The following is a 20,334-nucleotide window of genomic DNA, read 5'->3' as shown; positions in this document are numbered from 1 at the left end:
GGGCGGACCGGGCGGTGGGGGTATCGCGACGCCGGAGGGGCCTGGTGCGGTGGGATATCGAGGAAGCGGCGGCGGCGGAGGCAGATTCATCATATTACCCATTTGGCCGGCATTCGGAGCTCCCATGGGCGGCGGCGGCGGCGGAGGGACCTGGAATGGTCGTGTGGGATCGGCGCCCGAGACATGTCTCTGGCCTGCCGGATACATGATGGACGACGCGGGGGGAAACCCGCCTCGAGGAACAAAGTGGGCAGAGTTGTTGTCGACGGTAGACGGCGGCGAGGTGTGTTGTCGAAGAAGAGAATTCGGTGTATTATGCGATGGAGACGGGCAGAGAGCAGCAGGAGCAGCAGCAGTGGCGCTAGTGGTGGAAGACCTTGGACGTAAGCTCGAGGCAGATGAGACAGAGTGGAGGAAGTGAGCCTGCTCTGCAGTCGCTATGTCGGAGGAGGATGGGCCCAGAGGCCGGGGTCGATTGACAGCCGCCAGGGCAGTGTGTGTGTGCGTATGCGGATGTGTATGGGTTGTATGGGTATGTATCGCTGCGGCGCCAGCAGTTGGATGCGCTGGAGGATAGGAAAAAGAGGACGGCCCCGTCAAGGAGGATGAGGACGACAGGGCATAGGCTGGAGGTTGGTCGTAGACGTTTGGCTTTGGAGTCCCGGCGACAGGGACTAGGTCCTGAAGACTGGGTCTCGAAGAGGAACGGAACCTGGCGGTCGAGAGAGACTGAGATTGAGGCTGAGAATGGAGCGAGGAAGTGGTGATTTCTGGGCTTGTCGAGGTTATAGATCCCAAGATGGGCTCTTGAGGCTGAGATTGAGACCGAAGAGCCTGCTGCTGTTGCGCCTGAGCATGAGCCTGAGCTTGGGCCTGTGCCTGAGCCTGAGCTGCTGGTGGTAGGTCGAAATTGGCAGCGGGACGGTTAACCCGTCGCAAGCTATCGCTACCCTTCATGGTTTGTATCTGCGGTGGAGTAACATGTCGAGGTGGGTCGTCTCGACAAGGATCCTGGGGGCTAGGCTAGGCCAGACCAAGCTAGGACGGGATAGAGAAGGATGCTGAGATGTCAGGGATTGTGAATGGAGTGGAGGGACTGGGACGGGAGTGAGGGAGGAGACGATTCGATTGATTGATGGATTGTTGGCGGACGGGAGAAGCTGACGGCGGGTTGAGATAGTGAGTGAGGAGCAGTAAGTTCTGGAGTTGACGACTAACATAAGGTAGGTAAGTTAGACTAGACTAGACCAACACGTGAAATATTAATTTAATCGAACAAAGAATAGGTAGTAAAAACCACTAAACTAATGCAGTATTCGAATAACTCGACTTGGCTAGTTACGGCTTGACTATCAATCAGGTTTATTCCGAGCCGTTAGACGGGAAACTCTGTTTTCTCCTCACGTTCCCCTCAGCAGAAGGGAACCTAAGCAGACCTGAGCTTTCTAACCTGACCGACTGCGCCATGTTCTCACGTTAGGCTTTCAGTTCGAGGGCGTCTGGCGCTTAGCGACAGCTGAGATGGTGTGCAGAGTGTGAAAAGACATGCGCTAGCTTCACTAATGGAGGGGGATCTCCAGCAAATCGGCATCATTCAAATGTCGCCAGTCTCGGGTAATGGGGGGCACCAATTGTCAATTCCTGCCCGTCTGTGCTATTTTCAACTTGTTCCATTGGAATTGTCATTTTCGGAATGGTTGTCATGGGACCGTCAGGCTATGCCTTGTTCACTTGCATCTATCTCTTCACACTCAACATTATCGGCCAGACTCTTCTAAGCCCTCTATATTTAATAATCGTCTTTCCATTGTCTAGGCCCACTAGAGAACCCTTGGGTCATAACCCATGGCAACACGGATAACCTGGTATCGTGAATACGAGAATGTGCCTGACTAGGAACACCTGGAAGTCAATTCCCCCTTACCAGAGCATTGGGACTCCCCGCAAGCTGACATCCTCTCGGCTATGGAATAATGATTAAAGGTCCTCTCCTGTGGCGTCACACTGAACACGAGATTCTCCATCATGAATTGTACTCTAATAAGAACGGTCAGGCGGTGACCTTTTTAAATCGCCGTACAATTAGCGGCCCTAGGAGAATGGCCGGACTGGGAAAATCTCCGTGGCCAAAACTTAGCTTCGTGTACTCTTCGTATAGAAATTACCTTCCCAGTCGACAAAGTTCACGATTCACCAGTAGAAACGGTTTCAAAGTGGCATTTCAAGGTATCCAATCAGATATATAGTTCAATATTAAACCTTAACGCCGTGTCCCAGAACATGCTCGCCAGACGTATCTCAATCTGCCATGCACTGAACTTGATGCGACTTATACGCGCCTTGTCTCAAATAAGGCTCGGCTCACATAACACTGCAGCTTCCAAAATTGAATCCATAGCCTTGCTGACACTGCTCAAGATAGCCAGCATCCTCCTCGGATCCTACAGGAACGTTGTGCTTCCGTACGAGACCCGAGATCTTGAGGCTCTGCTCTCCCTCTGCGTGCCACCACTTGAGCTTCTGAAGTGTTGTGCCCTCTTCATCGTCTGTGCTAAGCTCCCACTTGCCCGAGGACACTGCCACTTCGCACTGCTCTTTGGGGAAATGGTACTCGGGCAAATACACAATCGTAGGCGCCTCATCTGGTGCTGCTTTTGGTGCCTTGACCTTGAGAAGATATGTGCACTGTCGCAAATCAAATCCGGTGGATACAATGTCACCGTATACCACCGTCGGCGTAGGGCGCACGAAAGCTTCGGCTGCGCGGAAGCCAGGGGCGTTGGTTAGCTGAGGATCCTTGGCTGACGGCGCGGAGCTGATGGACGGATTGGTGAGTGTCCGTTTGAGGTTGTCGGGTGTAACATTTCGATCATCAGCCACATCCTTCTTCGTGTTTGCCGCAATCGCAGTCCTCGCCAGATCCAGCGACGACTGCGAGTATTCGGGAACGGGGGATTCTGGAAGTGGTTTGTCATCCAGCGAAAGGATGGACAGATCCTCTCCATTCCAAAAGTCTCCCCTTAAGTGATCGTTTCTTGCACAATATGTCCATAGGCAATGCCCTTCGATCTGAGATCCTTCAACTGCGAAATAGTTGGCGTCCATTGCCGCCGACTGGCTCGAATAGTCGCCTGTCTTGTAGGCTTTCTTGTCATCCATATCATAGGGAATACCAAATTCTGACAACACGCAAGGATGCTTTCCTATCCGGTCAAGGCCCTCTTGTCTCAGTGTTGCGAGCTGGTCCCGGAGACAGTTTCGAATAGCCGTCTCTCCGATCCTGATCGCTAGCGCTGGATGCCAGTACTTGCCTCTCAAGACTCCGACCACATCAACATTCCACGTGCTATTCCAGTGCTTTGTCATAAGTGTGATGCCGTCGTAGTAATGCGGTGTGAACGCCATTCGAGGATCTTCGTCTTCCGTTCCTTTGATCTCGGGCGGTAATTCGAGTGTAGGAAATTGCATAAGCATAATGCAGTCTTTGTGGACGGCACGGCAAGTTTTGACATATTTTCGCCAGAAGTCCATGAAATAGGTATTGGTGAATTGCGGATAATCGATGACCTTACCGGTACTCGGATTTTTAGCAAAGTAGTCCTTGCGAAGGAGGGTATCGGTCTCCATATCCCAAACTCCATGCTGTGCCCAGACACACTCGCCGAGCTTCCAGCCAGGATCACGCTTCCAACCATATCTTGAATCGTCATAATCTGCTGGTAGCCATGCGACCTCGCCATGAGGGTCGACCAATGTTGTGCCAGTCTTGTAAGGGCCAAGGCCGCCCATCTCCCAAGTATCGACTTCGCACGCCCGTCCCATTCCAGTCAACAACGTCTGCCACATTGTTGGGCAGGTTCCCTTCTTCAAAGGATGCTCTTTAGGGATCACAGTAAGATCCTTATAACCAGTCATGCCCTTGTTTGGTTCATTCATGCTCTCCCAGCCAATGACGACGACCTCTTCCAGGTCGCCTGCCTCGTGGATTCGCTGGGCAAGTTGACCGCATGCTCTCATGAAATGGTCCTGCAGGTAATCCTGGATGTTCACACCGTCAATTATACACTTTGGAGCAAAGTCTTTGCCAGCAAAAAACATGGTGAATATGGTACCAGCTGCAAGTCGATAGTAGTTGGTCGACCAGATCATTTTTGGGAACTCATCAGGGTTAGGGTATGTATTCTGAACAATTGCTGCTTCAGTCGCGGCGAAGCTCTGAGGGTTGAGGCCGCATGCATATATAGTCCATAACGGGGCTCCCGAGCCACCAGTGAAACGAGACCAAACGTCCTGGTGAGGGTCCATGAATATATAGAATCCATACTCCTTTGCTATTCTCAGAATGTCAATCGTATGCTGGATGAAGTCTTCGTCGTATTTCCCAGGCCCTGCAGCCTCGAGTGCCTCCCAGGTAAAGATGTAGCGGATAGTGTTGAAGCCGTATCGCCTGAGGCGCGCAAAATGGGATCGCGCATCTTCCTTGGGGAAAGGACGCTGGTGGAATGTTACATTATCGCCGTCGAAGAAGTCAGTGGGAATGTGAGATGGTTGATCGGGTTCGCTAGGGAGTTTGGCATCAGCAGCGAGATTGATGCCACGGAGGACTACTTGTCGACCGTATCCATCGCGGAACTGGCCATCTTCGATCAAGAGGCGAAAAGACGACATGACTTGCCCTTCTCTAGACCGCTTTGCTGGTGTTGAGAGAGCAAGAATGCGGAGCTGAAGGGGAAACTGGGATATAGGCCAAGTCTGGTTAGCTGGGGCAACCACCTGACGATGACGTTCCAGGCGGGCTACTGTACTGTATGCGCCTGGGGACCCTTGTTAGTCAGCGGGATATACGCGGAAGGGAATATTCTTTCATGGAGAAACTGGAACAATGTACTATTTCTTCGATATTTAGGAGTATGGAGAAGCCGGAATGGCATCTAAGGGCATTCAATTTCAGTGTCCCATCCTTCTTGATTCCGAGGTCATGAGGGTCATACTCCGTGCCTTTAGTCCCATTATCATAGATCATCACCTCTGGACATGTCCCCCACTACCCGGAGTTTATGAGCAACCCGAACATCAGCCGATTTGAATCCGTATTCGCTCTAATAATATCAGCAAGCCACTTTAGATAAGAATTAGTGATCGTGTTAAGATAAGTCTCCGTAGACGTCACGGGAGTGAATATTGATCGTATACTGAAACATGAGTATTGTGGCGGGCCGGTGAGTAAAAAATGCATGACCACTGCAATTAAACTTAAAAGCAGCACCCTCGAAAGCTTGGGGAGGAGAACAGAAAAGAAAAGAAAGCGAGAATACCCTGTCAGTTTAAGAAAATGCGGATATAGAACGTGAATAGGGACCAAAAGTTCCGAGCATATCAATCAATCAATCGTATTCGTCATCCTTGGGTCCGATGGTGGCTTTATTTAGGCGCTAAAACGAATGCCGCACCCAGGCTGGGGCCCTGGGCCAGAGCCAGACAAATTTAGTCAGCCAGATCTCTTGTCGCTCGTGTAAGCGAAGCAACTTGTCCGAGAGTCCGTCGAAGCCCCCCCCCCCTCGGAAGGTCTAACACGAATTCTACCTAACGTGTAAGTATTATAGTTGTGCAACAAGAATAGAAGCTTAGAACCTCGTAAATAGTTCAGACCGCGTGTGCGAGTGTGTGAGACTCCCTATACTGCCCCAAATGATCTCGTCAGCTTCATCCTCTCCTCTTACGTTTTGCACTCAAGAGTGAGAACTTGGTCAGATACTAACGACAACCCGATTCCTTTGGCCTAATGAGGTATAGCCTTACGACCTCGCAAATCGGACATTTTACGCAATGACAAATGCGAAAACCCGTCGCCGTTAGTTAACTCCGCTGGAGCTGCCTACCTTAGTACTTTACTTTGCTCCCCTCGCCCAACCAATCCCCCATTTTCCTGTTTATTTTACGTTGAATCAACAGCCTGCCTTTCTTGTTCTAGAAGCTCTTCTCCTCAAGCTGAGGACCCTTGCTTCACATCAGATTCTATTTCATTCTCGGGTCGAGAATATCAACTCTAAAATCATCTGTCACCGACCCACACACATTTGCCGGCACTGCTGCTATTCCGGTTGTGGCTGGACTAATAGATCATCAACTCCAAATACCCCTACGAACATCACATTCGGCGATCCGGTAAGAGTTGTGACTTGTCGGATTCTGAATACCGGACTCGAATTTCTTCGTTTTTGTGTTTTGGACTCTCCCGGTCCAAGAGCTGAGGCCGTCCGGCGCTTCCGTCCGCAGACACGGAGACATTGCCCGGTCACCTCGGAAGGGTCCTTGAAGCCCATGACGACGCCCGAAAGCAAAAACACTTAGAGTTGGTGTTTCCTGCTCGTGGTTCGTTCGTTCGTTGCGTACTTCTATAGTCGCTGGGGCTTTCTGGATGATCTGGCCGTTCTCTATATAACTTTCACAGACACTGCATCGTCACATAAGGTAGATAGCATGCGCAAGTCAACGACGCCACAGCCAACTGGTCCAGAGAGCATCTCCTCTGCGCGGGTCTCCAAGCTTGCCAGAAGACCGCACCGTAAATCGAGAAACGGATGCTTCAACTGCAAAAGGAGAAAAGTAAAGGTGAGTCCTCCCAAAAAAATGAAAAGAAAAAAAAAAGAAAAAAGAGAAAAAAAAGTCTCCGAATGTCCCAGATCAGAGCTGACAAGACCTCCAGTGTGACGAGGTGAAGCCAGCTTGTGCCAACTGCGTGCGCTTTGGCATACCCTGCGATTTTGCACCACAACCACCTTCTAGTGACGACTCAGCGCCGCACACTTCTCCTCCGGAGATACTATCAGTTTTAGCAGAACCTGCCACGACGCCGCGACGTGGTCCTGGAAGGCCACGCAAGGACTGGGCTGCACTCACGCGACCACCACCTCCTCCCCCGCCAGCATCAGACAGGACGACAACATCGCCATCTTCGACGTCAGCTACCCCAGTTTCCTCTTCAACCATATCAAACTCGCAGATATGTTCCTTGAATATTGCTGACGCCGAGTTACTCTTCCACTTCATGGCCAATACCTCAAGGACCTTACACGATGCTGACGACCCTGTCGATGATATCGCATCGTTCTGGGCGCGAAATGTCCCCCAGATCGGCCTTTCCTATCACTTCGTCCTCCATATGATGTATGCTCTAGCAGGGTATCATCTAGTATACCAAGAACCAAAGGGGACTGAACGGCATTCCCAGAGCCTCGCCCTCGCGGCCCATCATGCAGAGCTTGGAATTTACGAAATGAACAGGACTTTAACGAACCTTAACGAAGCAAATTGTGGCGCTCTCTATGTCGCAGCGGTGCTCGTCTGCTACTGCACCTTTGCAGCTGGACCAACAGGTCCCGACGACCTGCTTGTGTGTGTTATTGGCGAGGGGATCTCGCAAAGATGGCTTCCCGTGATTCATGGAGTCCGGCTGATCCGACAGAGCATTGAACCAGCAACGCTCTTTACGGGCCTCATGGCTCCTCTCGGCGGCGGTGGCACGAATTCAGAGATGGAAGATACAAAACCCGATTTTATGGTTATGGGGTTCTCGTACATTGATTGGGTTGGACCACTTGAGAAGCTTCGACTATGGATAGCGTCTCATGAGAACCCAGATACTGCCCTGTACCTGAGGGTTCACAAAAGCTTGTGCGATGTTTACGAGGCCAACTTTGGCAACGCCGAGGGCCTTGTCCAAGTACCAAAGATGAATAAGTTTGTGTTTGGCTGGCTGTACCGCATGCAAGATCTGTTTGTCGGGTGTCTTCAGCGAAAGGCACCTCAGGCTCTTCTTTTGATGGCGTATTATGTCCCTCTGTTCAGGACAATGAAAAGGTCATGGTTTCTGGAAGGGTGGGCAACGCATCTGCTCGAAACGATAAGAGGCTTGTTAAGTGCGGACTTGATAGGTTGGTTGGACTGGCCGGTAGAAATAAGTCGGCAGCCTGAGTGATAACAAAGATAGAATGGAACATGATGAACAAACTGGATCTTGACCGCTCTGCTGTCGCACTGTACGATGGCCTAATAGTGCTGTTTCAGAAATCCCTGTTGTGATTTGACTTTCGAATCGATATTGAAGCTCGCGGCGAAAGTGTCAGTCAAAATATGTTACTTATGGGTCAAAGGATATTGGCTCTACTTTCTCGTGATATAGGGATGTTGAAGAGACAAACCACCCGAATTAGGGAAGTTTTGGGTATATATACACATTTTCTGGCAGGGCCGGCCCCCAATTTACTCCAAATCGGCTACGGCCGCCATGACATACGAGCCATTTATGCTAACTAAGTGCCTCCTTTCCGAAATATCCGCCCCCAACCAACGAGATGACTTCTTTTCCGAAAACCAGCTTGGAATGCGAAAACCCCATGGAAGTTCCACTTCCATTTTCGTATACAAGATAAGGTGTGTGCGGGCCCCGTGGCGACTCGGTTGTCGACCTTGGCGGTTGCATGTTGGTGGTATTCGCATGCAAGCTATTCTCCTTATGGGTTTGCCAGTGCCTCAGACCATCTCTTGAATGGCACAACAAGAAGTTCTATGGGATGGAATAGGGATCTCCGCTAGTCAATCTCATCCGAATGCTTCACGCCAGTGATCCTTTCTTGCACCCAGTGTACGGCTGATCTGCCGAAATCATATATGCGAGAGCAAACTGATTCCAGTGGTATTATGGGCTCATCAGGCTTCCAGACCTGATTAACAAGCCTCCCAGGTCCATATAGTTGATCGCGATACACCGTACATGACACTTTATATTGATTGGTGCTGCGAATCACTGAGCCCGGCATGAAGGGTGTTGTATCCGCCAGCGCAACCCAGACTGCATGAGCATACCCTCGCCAAGGTAATTGTTCTATAAAAGTCACCTTGGCATTGTCAAACTTGATATATTCAGGAACGCTGGCCTTCTTCTCTTCTAGAGACCTGCAACTGTTGCAATGGGGGGCTTCCCTGGAGGGCTCTGCCCAATGTCGGTGTTCGTGATTGTGCTCAATACCGCTGTCATCGTATTTCTCAACGCGGCACTTTGTGGAAACGAGATGCCAGCTTCTGTTTATCTTGACTACCTCAATCTCTGCGTTCGATCGATTGTAGTAGTATGGAGGTTCAGGAGCTAGGTCCTTCCACTGAGAACAAGGATAGTTATACAAGTAGCAATTTGTTTGGCAGTGGGCATCGTTCGCCTTAGATTGGATGTTGGCACCGCAGGATGAAATGTTGCTTTGGTAGTATTGTGTGCTGCCCGTTATTACACCATTGTAAAAGTATGTATCATGGGAAGGGGTCTGAAAGCTCTCGGTTCTATTCTTGGGGGCAGTCGATGGGCAATCTTGTAGTTGAGATTTTGAACTAGACCGTGTAATGGGGCTCGGAGCTTCTCCATTCTGTGCAACCTTTTGTGGTCGTATTGCTTCATTCCTGGTTTTGATGGGTTTTGGGATAGGCTCTGGGATAGTATCTTGGGATTTGTCGTTTCTTTGAGCAGCTTGAGAAGCAACAACAAGTTCAAGTGCTGACTTGGCAGGCTCCTCAGACTCTTCCCCTAATGCAAGCTTCAAACGGCACCGGAAGCAGCGCCTACCGAGTTTCTGGCATTTCGCACATTTTCTTTTTCCTGGCGTACAGGAAGAATCAAGAGGTTCGGGTTCGGGTTCGGGTTCGGGTTCAGAATCGCGGTCATAAGACACAAAGATATCGTCGTGCAATGAGTCCATGTCGGCGGATCAGCTAGGCTGTAGTATAGAGAGTGTGTAGCCAGATTACAGATACCTGTTCGAAGCGACGTTGACAGAAGTTTATGTGTGCACGTGCAGGGCAGCTCGTGATTCAGATGAAAGCTTAACGAACCTCAGTTTGGTTCGATACCTACTCATAAAACGTCAGACTTCCATATCTAGCAACTGGTTTTTGTATTATTCAGTGAAAGCTCAACTTGAATAGTTGGACTGTATCACAAAATTTCGTTACGACACCTGTACCCCAGGAGCGAACAGCATAAAGAGGGTGACAAAAAAGCGCAAAATAATGTATAATGACGATAAGCTTTGACGTTCTATGACGGCGTAACTCAGTATCGCATTATAGTCGCCGCAGGATCACAAAGTCTAGCATGAAGATGTTGCGAACTGATATACTTCCTCTTTCGCGTTACTTACACTAGAGTGGTTTGACATGACAAGTCTGTCGAATCAATAGTGAGTACCTTAAAATAACAGCCTAAAATTTATAAGTGAAATTTAGACTTATACACCCTCCGTGTAAGTTGTTGGTTGTATATTATTCTGTCTTCTCATTGGTTTACCATAAAACACTTACTGCCTGGGCTTCTGCCTAACGAACCATGTTGCTATCCGTTGATGATTATGCAAACGCCGTCTCATATACGATCTGATTCGGCAGATACACAGCCATATTTCAGTAATGAAATAAGGATTGTGGATGACATTGTTGAGACCAGTATTTATACCTTACCCAGTCGACGTTACGGAGTACACTCTCCTGTCTATCCACAATAATTCTCGCCTTGCCTCCCACTACCCTCACACTCATCTCTCACAACCTCCATTCCCTGCACAATATGGACTCTTGGTTTCCTATGACAGATTTTCCACCACGAGATCCTTCTCTCGAAATTCGCACTGTCCCTCACAAGCGCTCTTTTAACATCCGCTCATTCGGTCCTGGTGCTGATCCAGCCATTCAGAAAACAGCCCGGCATCTCAGTGATGTTGACTTGGATATCCGGCCCACTGACTACAGTGTTGAACCTGAATTTGATAGTCAAATATTTGAGAGAGAGAGGCCCTTCAATCGGTGGGTCCGTGATGATGAAGACTGGTTCGGCTACAAAAAGAGGTCTGACGATGTGCGCAAGCTTCTCTCTGCTGTAGAGGCACATCAAAATAAGACACGAGGACCACTCGGACAGGCAGCCACGGACCCAACATGGGGTTACTTCGTCTTTGTCACATCTTATTCCAATCTGGCATGCCAAAAACTCAACCAAGCCCTGGAGAACCTGGTCCAAGCCACAATCGGAAGCTTGAGGCTAATGTCACCTTCTCTCTATAGTGAGGAAGCAACTAAAAGATTCAAACTTGAAGTCATTGAAGACAAAGAGGCCCTAGAGAACGCATCAGAAGATCGAGTAAGGGAGGAATTCCGTGCTCATCTCAGAAGTCTCGGGGTACTTGAAGACGACCTCATGTTCAGAGGAATTGGTATAAGCAGGTTCTCAGCATGCATCCTCCTTGACGAACAAACAATCAGCAGATTGGCCAATTGTTCTTTCTCCCTCGACATTGAATGGGATGAGCCTCGTCTTGCCGATGTCCATGTGAGGATGATCGATCCAAAATGGGACTATCCTGCGGAGCCCTACCCAGGGGAACTCGATGATGAAGATAGGCCATATAGAGGTGGAGATTACTGCCCCGTTACTGCTCTCGCAGAGCTATATCGTATCATGGACGGAAATTTGATGGGGGAGTATCCTTTCTTGTGAACTTTACCTTAGTCATGCTACCCTATATCTATCATCAAGTTTACGATTAATAACAAAGCAACTGTTAAACATCCACCTAGCATTCCCATTTAACCCTTACATGGCTGTAAGAACCAACGGACTGTTTAACTAATTGAGCTATTGTTGAAATATTTCTGTGAATATGAAATTGCTATAGCTTGTGTTTCAATACTAGGCACCTTCTAGTATCTGGAACCTTACTACCAAGGATGAGAACATGTGGAGGGATAACGCAACGTTGTAACTTACATCAACACTTTGATTAGTGATAGTGGATGAAAGCTTAACAAGACTTAAGGCAGCATTAGGTACTCCGTACTCCTATATCTACAGATAGTGCTAGTTGGCTTGGTGGGACCCAAAACATAGGCGGGACATCTTCGGCTATCAGTGAAGCTTCCAATGACATAATTCATCCACAGAGCAATTCCACCTGCAATAGCCTGGCTAATGAGTGTATGATCTATTCATTTGATGTGCTTTGGAGCGTTGTCTTTGGATTTGTCGACGTCACTCGATCGGATTCTTTCGCTGGATGAGATATAAAAGACCACCACAAATATCAGTCATAGCACCAAGAGAGCAAAGGGAGCTTCTGAGAGCTTGGTGGGGGTACCCTCCGACACAACAGAAATCTAGCCGTCATGTCAGGGACAAAGGCAGCCCTCAAGGCCATTAACGATGCTATTCGCCAACAAAAGTTTGACGACGCAGTGAACAAGGCAAAGGAGCTTCTGGAGAAGGATCCCAAGAACTACCAAGCGTGAGAATACCAACTATGTGCAACGCAACAGAGAGCTGCAGTACCCCGCCATGATCGCCCCAAGCTGACAACCTTTCCAGGCACATTTTCCTAGCCTTTGCCTTGGATAAAAAGGACAGGCTTGACCTAGCTCAGGAGACTTATCGATCTGCGACGTGGCTTCGTCCCCAGGAGGCACAAGCATGGCAGGGCTTGATCAAGCTCTTTGAGAAGCAAAGCAACAAGAAGCTGGCAGATTACCACCAGGCGGTCGTTAATCTGGCGCAGATTTATCGAGATGCCGATGATATGTACAAGTGTCAAGATGTTGTCGACAAATTTGTCGACTTTGCAAGAGTCCAAGGTGATGAGACCCAATATGCTGAAGCACTTTCGATCCAACTCCCCGAAAGCCCTCTATATCCCATCCTCGAGGGCCGATTCCCACACCCGGCAAAGACATATGAGACGGTAGCGCACATCTTAGAGAAAGCTGAGAAACACCGGATAAACACTCTCATCGGAGAGCGACGAACCAAACTGGGCGCGAAACTCACCGAGGTGACCCTTGACGCCAAGCGGGAAGTTTACGGCCAGAGTAAACTTGAGCATCTTTATCGACAACTCATCAACTGGACAAATGACGATGACTTGAGACGACAGTATGAAGAAAAGCTTCTTCAGCTCTGTTATGATCGTCTCCTGGTTGCTCCAACGGGCGCTGAAAAGGACGCTGAACGTCAGAAAGTGCTCGATCTTGCCAACGGCATGGTTGCCATAAAATACCCATACAAGCTTGCTTGGGATATATCTATAGAATGGCAGGACAAGAAGGAGATCAGAGAATGGGACGTGGATGTCCTCCGAGCGTACTGTTTATTCTTCCCCGACAGTGACCTTTACAAAGTTATCACGAGTTACCTGACAAGCCCAATCTCACCCTTCCCACCAGAGAAGCCACAAGAAAAGGCGAAGGCAGCCCTGAATGAGTCAGACGAAAGTTCCGATGACGACGATGGCGGAGTTCCAACCCTTGTGGTTCCTTTGACTGACGAGGATCGACTCATCATGATCACAGAAGGCATTACTACAGCTGATTCTGTTCTTGCGTACCGACTCACTGGTCAATATCTTCTTCACATTGGAGAGTATGAGAATACTGCCGAGCTTATGCGCAAGGGTTTGTCACTATTGACACAGGAGCGTAAGAAGACAGGCCTTTCATTCGCAAATGCCGAAGACTCTTATTACCTTTCACTCGGAACAGCACTCGTCTATTACCAGTCTCCCAGACATCACAAAGAGGCAAAGGAGCTGTTCGACAAGGTTCTTGAGCGGGATAACACTTCCACTTCCGCCTTGATCGGTGTTGGTCTGATTTACGAGGAAGAAGAGGAGTACGATGAAGCTATCGAGTATCTTACTCGGGCTCTGGAGCGTGATAAAACAAACATCAGGGTAAAGTCTGAGGCAGCCTGGGTCAAAGCACTCAAGGGAGATTGGCAAACCGCAAAGGATGAACTGCAAGAATGTCTCGAGCCGCTGGAAAAACAAGGCACTGAATCAAAGGAGTTGCTGGGTGAGACGCAGCACCGCGTGGGGGTATGCCTCTGGAACATCGATACCAGTAAGGCCGCACGAAAACAACGAAAAGGAGAGTCCGCATACGCATACTGGCTTAGTGCCCTGAACAATAACCTGAATTACGCACCCACATACACGTACCTAGGAACATATTATGCCGACTATGCGAAGGATAAAGGCAGATCACGACGCTGCTTCCAGAAAGCATTGGAACTGTCTCACGGCGAAGTGGTTGCAGCCGAAAGACTTGCCCGCTCTTTTGCGGACGACGGAGACTGGGATAGAGTCGAGCTCGTCGCCCGCCGAGTTGTTGACTCTGGCAAGGTAAAGCCGCCACCAGGGTCCAAGAGGAAGGGCATTAGTTGGCCATTTGCAGCGCTCGGCGTGGCTGAGCTAAATAAGCAAGACTTCCATAAGGCTATTGTGTCTTTTCAAGCAGCGCTCCGTATTAGCCCTGAAGATTACCATTCCTGGGTCGGTCTTGGGGAGAGCTATCACAGTTCCGGTCGGCACATTGCTGCCACTAAGGCGATTCTGAATGCACAAAGGCTGGAGGAAGAAACCGAAGCAGATATTTCTGGAGACACCTGGTTCACCAAATATATGCTTGCTAACATCAAGCGTGAACTAGGCGAGTATGATGAATCTATCGCTCTCTACAGGTCCGTCATTGAGACGCATCCTGGGGAGGAGGGTGTCATTATCGCTTTGCTTCAAACAACAGTCGACAACGCCCTTTCATCTGTCGAGAAAGGATTATTCGGAAAAGCAGTCCAGCTTGCAACCGAGACCATTGAGTATGCAAAGACAACCCAAGGCAGTGTTCTCGAGACTTTTAACTTCTGGAAAGCCATAGCTGATGCATGCTCTGTCTTCTCTTCTGTTCAGAGTCGCACGCGCGATTTACCTTGCGAATCCATCAGTGAACTTCTCAAGAAGGGCTCACAGGACGCTTATGAGATTTTCGCCAGTGTTGATAAGGTTGGCACTGATGTGGTCTTCGCAAAGGGCTTGTATGCAGATGACGAGCAGCCTGGGGTTGATCTCACCCGATGTATCCACGCTACGATTTTGTGCCACAAGCAAGGTGTTCACATTTCGTCTAATGATCGTCACGCGCAAGCCGTGGCTTATTATAATTTGGGATGGGCAGAACATCGCGCGCATATTTGCCTGCCGTCTGAGATCAGGAAGAAGTCCAGCAGCTACGTCAAAGCTGCGGTGGGGTCATTCAAGCGTGCTATCGAGTTAGAAGCTGGGAATTCGGAGTTTTGGAATGCCCTTGGTGTAGTAACCAGCGAGATCAACCCTACAGTAGCACAGCATGCTTTTGCCCGAAGTCTGTACCTAAACGAGAGAAGTCCTGCGGCCTGGACGAACTTGGGAACTCTCGCCCTTTTGTCCGGAGATGTCGAGATGGCCAATGAGGTCTTCACAAGGGCCCAGTCAACCGACCCTGACTATGCACACGCTTGGCTAGGACAAGGATTTGTGGCTCTTCTTCATGGTGACGCCAAAGAAGCCCGAGGACTATTCACCCACGCAATGGAGATTGCAGATGCATCTTCAGTACCTACCAGGCGTCACTACTCAAGCTCCCTCTTCGACCATATTCTTTCATCGCCCCCCAATGAAATTAACGTTGAATCGCTCATTCAGCCACTCTTTGCTCTCAACCAATACCAAAGCCTCAAATCCGATGACCTGGCATTTGGCCACTTGACGACACTATTTCAAGAGCGTACCAGAGAGAGCAGCCGTGCTGTTGATGCGCTAGAAAAGATCTCCTCGACCGTCGAGGCCGACTACGAAAGCACCGAATCCCCTCAAAGTCTTGCCAAGTTTGCTCTGGCCAAAACGGACCTAGCACGAGCATACCTCGCTTCTGGCTCATACGAGAAGGCAGTCGAGTGTGGCGAGCTAGCACTAGGCTTGAGCAGCGAGGAGGCAGAGAACGAGCTCTCAAGTGAACAACGCAAGAGAGCTCGCTTGTCTGCACATCTCACTGTAGGATTGGCGCAGTACTACAACAGCCAGTTTGATGAAGCGATCACGTATTTCGAGTCTGCTCTGGAGGAGTCTGATGGTAACCCCGATGCTGTATGTTTGTTGGCTCAGGTACTTTGGGCTCAGGGAGCCGAGTCATCTCGAGAGAGAGCTCGTGAAGCTATGTTTGAGGTGATTGAAAAACACCCCGAACATGTACAGTCGGTTCTTCTTCTTGGTGTGGTGGCTTTGTTGGACAATGACGAGGATTCTTTGGAAGCAGTTGTCGAAGAACTTAATGGTCTTCGCACCAATCACAAGGTAACAGCCTCAGAGCAGTCGCACATTGGCGAAGTACTACGGGCCATTGCCACGCTTGGAGAAGGACGCACGGATGAGGATATGAGAACACAGGTACAGACAGATATCATGCTCTACCCTGACCTACCTCATGGCTGGTCTGCTTTGGCCCAATCTACAGGCGACGAGTACGCGGCTCAGATGGCGCTCAAGGTCGCAGCAAGGGGTATTCCTCCAAAGGGGTTGTTGGAAGCCCAGGATCTAGCAAAGGCATATGCTGGAACGTCTACTGCTGGAGATGCTCAGCGGGCAGCTTTCTTGGCGCCTTGGGAACAGAGTGGCTGGACATCGCTGGCCACTGCCACTGAAGGCATTTAACGAATGCAAATCTGTACGAGGATAGTTTAGAACACCATCAACGTGTAGCATGTAGCGTCATAGAAGAAGTATGTGCATTCAGGAGGGCTGTACTCCGTATGTACAAAGTTGTTAGAAAAGGGGTATCAAATGCAAATCCACACACAGCCCCTCACGATGCCTGTCTTTCATTTTGTCTTATTTCCTCCTTCAATCTCGCCAATCGTCCATCGACCCATGTTTTCTGCCAGGCCTCAATCTTCCCGCCAAGCATAACACACTTATCCGGCTCCAATAAGATCATTCCTCTGGCAATAACCGTCCCAGCCTTGAGTAAGATCTTCTCTCCAATCTGAGTCTTGCCAACTCCGATACTGTCAAATCGTCGTAGTTCAAGGGCAAAGAGTTTTGTTCCTTTGCAATCCTGCAGGACGAGTCGATGCGTCGCATTCTTCCCTGCTGGTTTTGGGCCAGCTGTATTCCGAGAAGCTGGGGGTCGCTGGGTTGGACCATCAATGCCATCTTCATCATCGTCTTCTGCTGTAACACGAACAACTTCTCTCCCACGAGTAGTCTCACCCCTAACCACAGCCTCCATCTCTTCAACCTGTTCCCAGCGACTCGAGGCAAGGTTCTCAATATCGAGCACTTGCACATGGACAGGTCTCGGGATACGCTTCTCACGAGATTCTGTAGAGTCAGCATCAGAAGGGAAACTCTGAAGAGAGCCTGTGCTAATGATTGTACTGCTGGTCAAGTCCGCTGCCAGTAATCGAGCTTTGGCAGTGGCTAGAAGAGAAGGAAGCGGTGGTGGAGGTGAGCGGGTGGTTATAAGTGAGTTGAGAAACGCAGTTGAGGGATGAGGAAGGTTTTGTGCCAATATTGAAGCACGAAGTTGGCCGACGAGATCCATTTTTTGTTACTGGTATATCATCACAATTTTGATCTTTTGGTGTTGAGAAATCTAAGATGGAGCTTGTACTCAGCCTTGTGAAGGGAATGACGTTTCAGCGGCTGAGAGTGGAGCATCCCCTAAGGTTTAGCGTGCTGTGCCCCTGGATTGTAGGTCACCAACCACTAACGGTCCTCCAACGTGTCAAGCTCAGGTCAGCCTTGTTAACCCCCAGCTCACTCATCAGCTTCAAATCGAGACCCACGACGCTTCTAGCCACGATCATTCTCATCTTTCGACCCCGAACTCCGACAAGTCGCAGAAATGTCTACAATAGCCTCACCACGCGATCCTCCTCGCCGCACTCCCACAAACTCCAACCGTCCCTCCTTCGAAACCTCTCGGTCCGCGCTGGCGTCTCCCGTTCTCACACAAGGACCTACACAACCTCCTGGCCCCCCTCAGCAACAGCAGCGCAAAACGTCGAATCGCGCTGCTCTTCGCGAGTACTACAATCTGCGCGCCTCGGCCCCTCGTATCGAGATTCCCGATTCCGAAGTCCCAGCTACAGAGATCGATGCCCCTGACTTCAACGCCGATGAATATGTCGCCAAGGTTGTTGAGAAGAGCAGTCTTGAGGAGCTTCTGAGGCTATATACACGAGTCGTGGGAGAAGTGCGCGCGCTGGATGCGGAGAAGAAGGCTTTGGTATACGACAATTACAGTAAGCTTATTACAGCAACAGAGACTATTCGCAAGGTGCGTTCATGGGTTCCTATCTGAAGAGTCGCGATACTGACAATTGTGACTAGATGAGAGCAAATATGGACCCTTTGAATCCTATGGCCTCAACACTTGACCCAGCAATCGCACAAATCTACAGCCAAGCATCCTCCATCCGAGATGCCCTTCGGGAAACAGTTCCCTCACCAGATTCTGAGGAGGGCAAGAAACGAGACGCAGCAAACAGACAACAACGGACAAGAGAACTTGCAGCACAGGTCCTAGCAACGCCTGAGAGATTACGTGCTCTTGTTAGTGAGGGAAAGATTGCGCAAGCGCGCAAAGAGTGGGTGATGCCACGAAAACTGCTGGAATCATGGAAAGAGAAAGGATTTGGTGGCAGTGATGTCGAAGAGTGCATTGAAGAGGGCGATGAGGCGTTGAGACCAGTCGATGATAAGAGCAGCGCTTCAAGCCCAAGGATATCAAGGGACGAGAGACTATCAAGAGATGAAAGGCGATCAAGAGATAGTCGTGTGTCAAAAGACGGACGGTCATAAACTACAGGTTACGAAATATACCCAATGATTTATTGCAAAACCTCATTAATGGAGGAGTTTCTAAGATCTTGTTATTCAATATCATGAAAGAGATTCATTTTACTCACGGAGTTTATGCTCTGCCAAGTCATAGTCTAGCTCATGGAGAAGCACCATCAGGACCTAATAGACAGTGCAGGCTGCAAACATACACAGTATGAGCTCACTTGACCCTCCCTCCACTATAGTTTACATTTTCTGTTCTTAGCTTCAAGCTCCAACAGCTTCTAGCTCATGTCAAGTTATAGAAACGAGAAAATTGCTGGTGAGCGAGTCTTGCACTTTGCACTGTCAATCAGTAATGAAGACCTCTAACACAGACTCTATTCCAGACCAATTCCACGTTTGAGCATCACATATAACGCATTTGTAGCACAATTGCTATGAGAGGCTCTGTTCTGAGATTGAACAGACTACTTACAACAACCTCCAGCTCAGCTCGACTTCCTAGCTCAACTCTTGCAAGGCCTTTTCCTCTTGCAAATCCCAAAAGTTTCTGCTCTTCTTGTCATCCTACAAAAAGCCCGTTACTCAAGATGGCCGACAATGGTGCTTGGGGCGCCTGGCAGGTTGAGTCTTCAACCTTCACAAAGGCAGTAGTTGCAGCTATGCAGAAGCTATACCCCGAGGAAATCGCAGACAAAAGCTGGGACAACGTTGGGCTCTTGGTAGGAAACTCAGAGAATGATGCCAAGAAGAAAAAGAAGGTCTTGGTGACCAATGACCTGACCTACCAAGTCGCCGTTGATGCTATTGAGCAGGACGTTAGTGTCATTGTCAGCTATCGTGAGTCTTGATCATATATCCTGAGTCGGATATTAGAATTTGCTCAAACAACGCTAGATCCCTTCATATTCGGAGGCCTCAAGTCCATTACCAACAAAGATCCTCAGCAAGCTACTCTTCTACGCCTTGCCAAGGCTGGTATTGCTGTCTACTGCCCTCACACTGCAGTCGATGCGGCTCCCGAAGGACTCAACACATGGCTTGCAGATATCGTTTCTGGCCCTCACAAAAGCCAACGCTCTGTCGCGATCCCCTGTAGCTCTGCCCCCTCTAGTCACTCTGGCGCAGGCTATGGAGCCATAGGCCGCTTCGACAATGCTGTTTCTCTCTCCGAGATCATTCTTCGTCTGGCTGAGAAGCTCGGTGGCCTCAAGCATGTTATGGTAGCAAGCCCTGTTGGCGCTGACGTCAAGACTACCAAGATTAGTAGCTTTGGTGTTTGCGCTGGTAGCGGATACGATGTGCTCAAGAAAGCTGAGGTTGATCTTTTGGTGACTGGCGAGACCAGCCATCACTCAGCTTTGAGAGCTATTCAACAGGGACAAACACTTGTCCAAGTCTTTCACAGCAATTCTGAAAGAGGATATCTTCAAGAAGTGCTTAGGCCCAAGTTGGAGGCTGCCATCAAGGAGAATGTTCCTGAGGTGGAAGTTGTTGTGAGCAAGTACGACAAGGATCCTTTTACTATCTTGGATGTCAATGATCTCAAATAGTTGACATAATTTATCGGGGATTTTCTCATGTCAACTTTCGTATGTGACTCTTGTATTAGTGATCTGCGTTTTTCCGTGGACGGCGGCTCAAGGTC

General features: G+C 49.4%; 8 protein-coding genes across 8 annotated transcripts; 4 read left to right on the top strand and 4 right to left on the bottom strand.

The window, feature by feature from the left end:
• On the bottom strand, positions 1 to 957 carry FTJAE_3547 (STE STE11 BCK1 kinase; the record flags this gene model as incomplete). Its single annotated transcript, XM_037349856.1, has 1 exon — positions 99 to 957. A coding segment is annotated over one exon (859 nt), but the record flags the coding sequence as incomplete, so codon positions are not given.
• Positions 958 to 2,361: 1,404 nt separating this feature from the next.
• Positions 2,362 to 4,668, bottom strand: FTJAE_3546 (glycosyl hydrolase; the record flags this gene model as incomplete). Its single annotated transcript, XM_037349855.1, has 1 exon — positions 2,362 to 4,668. The coding sequence occupies one exon, from the start codon at positions 4,666 to 4,668 to the stop codon at positions 2,362 to 2,364; it is 2,307 nt and encodes a 768-aa protein (XP_037209391.1).
• A 1,812-nt stretch (positions 4,669 to 6,480) lies between these two features.
• On the top strand, positions 6,481 to 8,087 carry FTJAE_3545 (sterol uptake control 2; the record flags this gene model as incomplete). Its single annotated transcript, XM_037349854.1, has 3 exons — positions 6,481 to 6,612; positions 6,707 to 7,827; positions 8,057 to 8,087. The coding sequence occupies 3 exons, from the start codon at positions 6,481 to 6,483 to the stop codon at positions 8,085 to 8,087; spliced, it is 1,284 nt and encodes a 427-aa protein (XP_037209390.1).
• A 504-nt stretch (positions 8,088 to 8,591) lies between these two features.
• On the bottom strand, positions 8,592 to 9,746 carry FTJAE_3544 (uncharacterized protein; the record flags this gene model as incomplete). Its single annotated transcript, XM_037349853.1, has 1 exon — positions 8,592 to 9,746. The coding sequence occupies one exon, from the start codon at positions 9,744 to 9,746 to the stop codon at positions 8,592 to 8,594; it is 1,155 nt and encodes a 384-aa protein (XP_037209389.1).
• Positions 9,747 to 10,609: 863 nt separating this feature from the next.
• Positions 10,610 to 11,536, top strand: FTJAE_3543 (uncharacterized protein; the record flags this gene model as incomplete). The annotated part of the gene is made up of 1 exon (XM_037349852.1): positions 10,610 to 11,536. One exon carries the CDS (start codon positions 10,610 to 10,612, stop codon positions 11,534 to 11,536), a length of 927 nt encoding a protein of 308 aa, XP_037209388.1.
• Positions 11,537 to 12,201: 665 nt separating this feature from the next.
• Positions 12,202 to 16,547, top strand: FTJAE_3542 (Superkiller 3; the record flags this gene model as incomplete). The annotated part of the gene is made up of 2 exons (XM_037349851.1): positions 12,202 to 12,320; positions 12,401 to 16,547. The coding sequence occupies 2 exons, from the start codon at positions 12,202 to 12,204 to the stop codon at positions 16,545 to 16,547; spliced, it is 4,266 nt and encodes a 1,421-aa protein (XP_037209387.1).
• Positions 16,548 to 16,698: 151 nt separating this feature from the next.
• On the bottom strand, positions 16,699 to 17,439 carry FTJAE_3541 (mediated genome instability Rmi1; the record flags this gene model as incomplete). The annotated part of the gene is made up of 1 exon (XM_037349850.1): positions 16,699 to 17,439. The coding sequence occupies one exon, from the start codon at positions 17,437 to 17,439 to the stop codon at positions 16,699 to 16,701; it is 741 nt and encodes a 246-aa protein (XP_037209386.1).
• A 303-nt stretch (positions 17,440 to 17,742) lies between these two features.
• Positions 17,743 to 20,239, top strand: FTJAE_3540 (Ngg1p-interacting factor 3; the record flags this gene model as incomplete). Its single annotated transcript, XM_037349849.1, has 4 exons — positions 17,743 to 18,177; positions 18,231 to 18,694; positions 19,174 to 19,526; positions 19,584 to 20,239. The coding sequence occupies 4 exons, from the start codon at positions 17,743 to 17,745 to the stop codon at positions 20,237 to 20,239; spliced, it is 1,908 nt and encodes a 635-aa protein (XP_037209385.1).
• Between the last annotated feature and the right edge of the window lie 95 nt (positions 20,240 to 20,334).

This window comes from Fusarium tjaetaba (genome assembly GCF_013396195.1).
Source record: "Fusarium tjaetaba strain NRRL 66243 chromosome Unknown NRRL66243_c0000068, whole genome shotgun sequence".
NCBI lineage: Eukaryota > Fungi > Ascomycota > Sordariomycetes > Hypocreales > Nectriaceae > Fusarium > Fusarium tjaetaba.
Note: the sequence above shows the minus strand (reverse complement) of the source record. Positions and strands in the feature narration are given on the sequence as shown.